Here is a 1,519-nt window from a genome sequence, read left to right on the forward strand (position 1 = left end):
CTGGTGAGTGGTTAAGAGCACTGACTGTTCTTCTAGAGGCCCCAGGTTCAATTCCCAGCACCCACATGGTAGCTCACAACTGTCTGTGACTGCAGTTCCAGAGAATCTGACACCATTATACCAATGCACATAAAATAAAATTAAATAAGTTATTTTTTAAAAAAGGAATAAAAGGTCATGCAGTCTATAATCTACTTTTGAATATGTCCTTTTGAAAACAAAAAGGTTGTGTGGATGGGGAGGGAGGAAATTTAATTTTAAAATTTATGATTATTATATGAGAATAGGCCCTGGATTTAACGCAGAATAAAAACTAGATTTGGAAAATACAGGAAAGCATTTAATACTAGAGTTTATTGTTAGTAGGAAACCTAAGAGAAAATAGGCAAATATAAGATAAAGTTGATGTTACTAAAGAAAACAAAGTAACGAAGATGTTTACAGAGATTGTGAAGTTGATTTATTTGTTTGTTGTCTGCTTTTGAGATCGGGATCTCTTGCTTAGACTAGGTCTAACTCCTAACTTAAGTGATGCTCTCTCCTCAGCCTGAGGAATGCCAAGACTACAGTCTGAGCCACTATAAGCAGCCTTAGATTAATGCTGGCTTCGGTATTTTTACTATATGTGTGTGGGTGTGTGTCTGGGCACTATGTGTGTGCAGTGCCCACAGAGGCCAGAAGTAGACATAGGCTCCCCTGGAACTGGGATCACGGTGGTTGTGAGCTGCCATGTAGGTCTCTGAAAGACCAGCAAGTGACCTTACCATTGAGTCATCTCTGCAGTCCCCAAGAAAGAAGTTCTTAACAATTCTAAACATGCTTGTGCTGTTGCTAACTGTGGCTGCCATCTCTGGTTTATGCAGTTAAGAAGTGTGATATCCTGCAAAGCATGAATAGTCATCTGGAAGCCGTGCTAAAGGAGAAGCGGGCCATCAGGCAAAGACTGCTGAGACCCATCTGCCAGGAGAACTTGCCAATGGAAGCTGTTTATCACAGGTTAGATCACGAGGCAGAAATGGAGAATTATGCATGCCTTTTTAAGGTAGCTTTTGTTTAGACTGGCAGTTATGTTGTAACATAATTCACAAAACAATATTTTATTGATTGTATTTATTAACAGTACTACTGTTGATACATTAAACTGGAAAGTATCCTTTGTTTTTAAATAATTAATTATAACTGGAAAAAAAGAAAGGACTTTGTTTTGCCACTTGTATCTGAGGACTTATAAATTATGGCTTTGATGAAAAATACTAGATTCCTAACATGCAGTACAATGATTAAAATCTGCTTTATTATGTATAGACTGTTTTTTATGAAATACATTGATTATTGCCTATATATAAAATTCTGTTGATATTTAACAAAGATAAAATATTAAAAGATGCAAAAACTGAAGCTAGGCATGGTGATGCATGTCTTTAATGTTAGCACTGAGGAGGCAGAGGCAGGTGGATCTCTGGGTTTGAAGCCAGCCTGGTCTACATTGTGAGTTTCAGTATCAGGCCTACATAAGGAG

The 1,519-nt window shown here is 37.6% G+C and overlaps 1 protein-coding gene across 1 annotated transcript in view; it reads left to right on the forward strand.

Annotated features, from left to right (window-relative positions):
* Nucleotides 1-1,519, forward strand: part of Haus2 (HAUS augmin like complex subunit 2) — an 18,551-nt gene that overhangs the window by 10,055 nt on the left and 6,977 nt on the right. The window contains exon 4 of the mRNA XM_005364312.3: nt 864-996. Coding sequence (XP_005364369.1) covers nt 864-996 — 133 coding nt within the window. The remainder of the gene's footprint in view (nt 1-863; nt 997-1,519) is intronic.

The sequence above is a fragment of the Microtus ochrogaster genome (genome assembly GCF_000317375.1).
Source record: "Microtus ochrogaster isolate Prairie Vole_2 chromosome 14 unlocalized genomic scaffold, MicOch1.0 chr14_random_1, whole genome shotgun sequence".
Taxonomy (NCBI): domain Eukaryota; kingdom Metazoa; phylum Chordata; class Mammalia; order Rodentia; family Cricetidae; genus Microtus; species Microtus ochrogaster.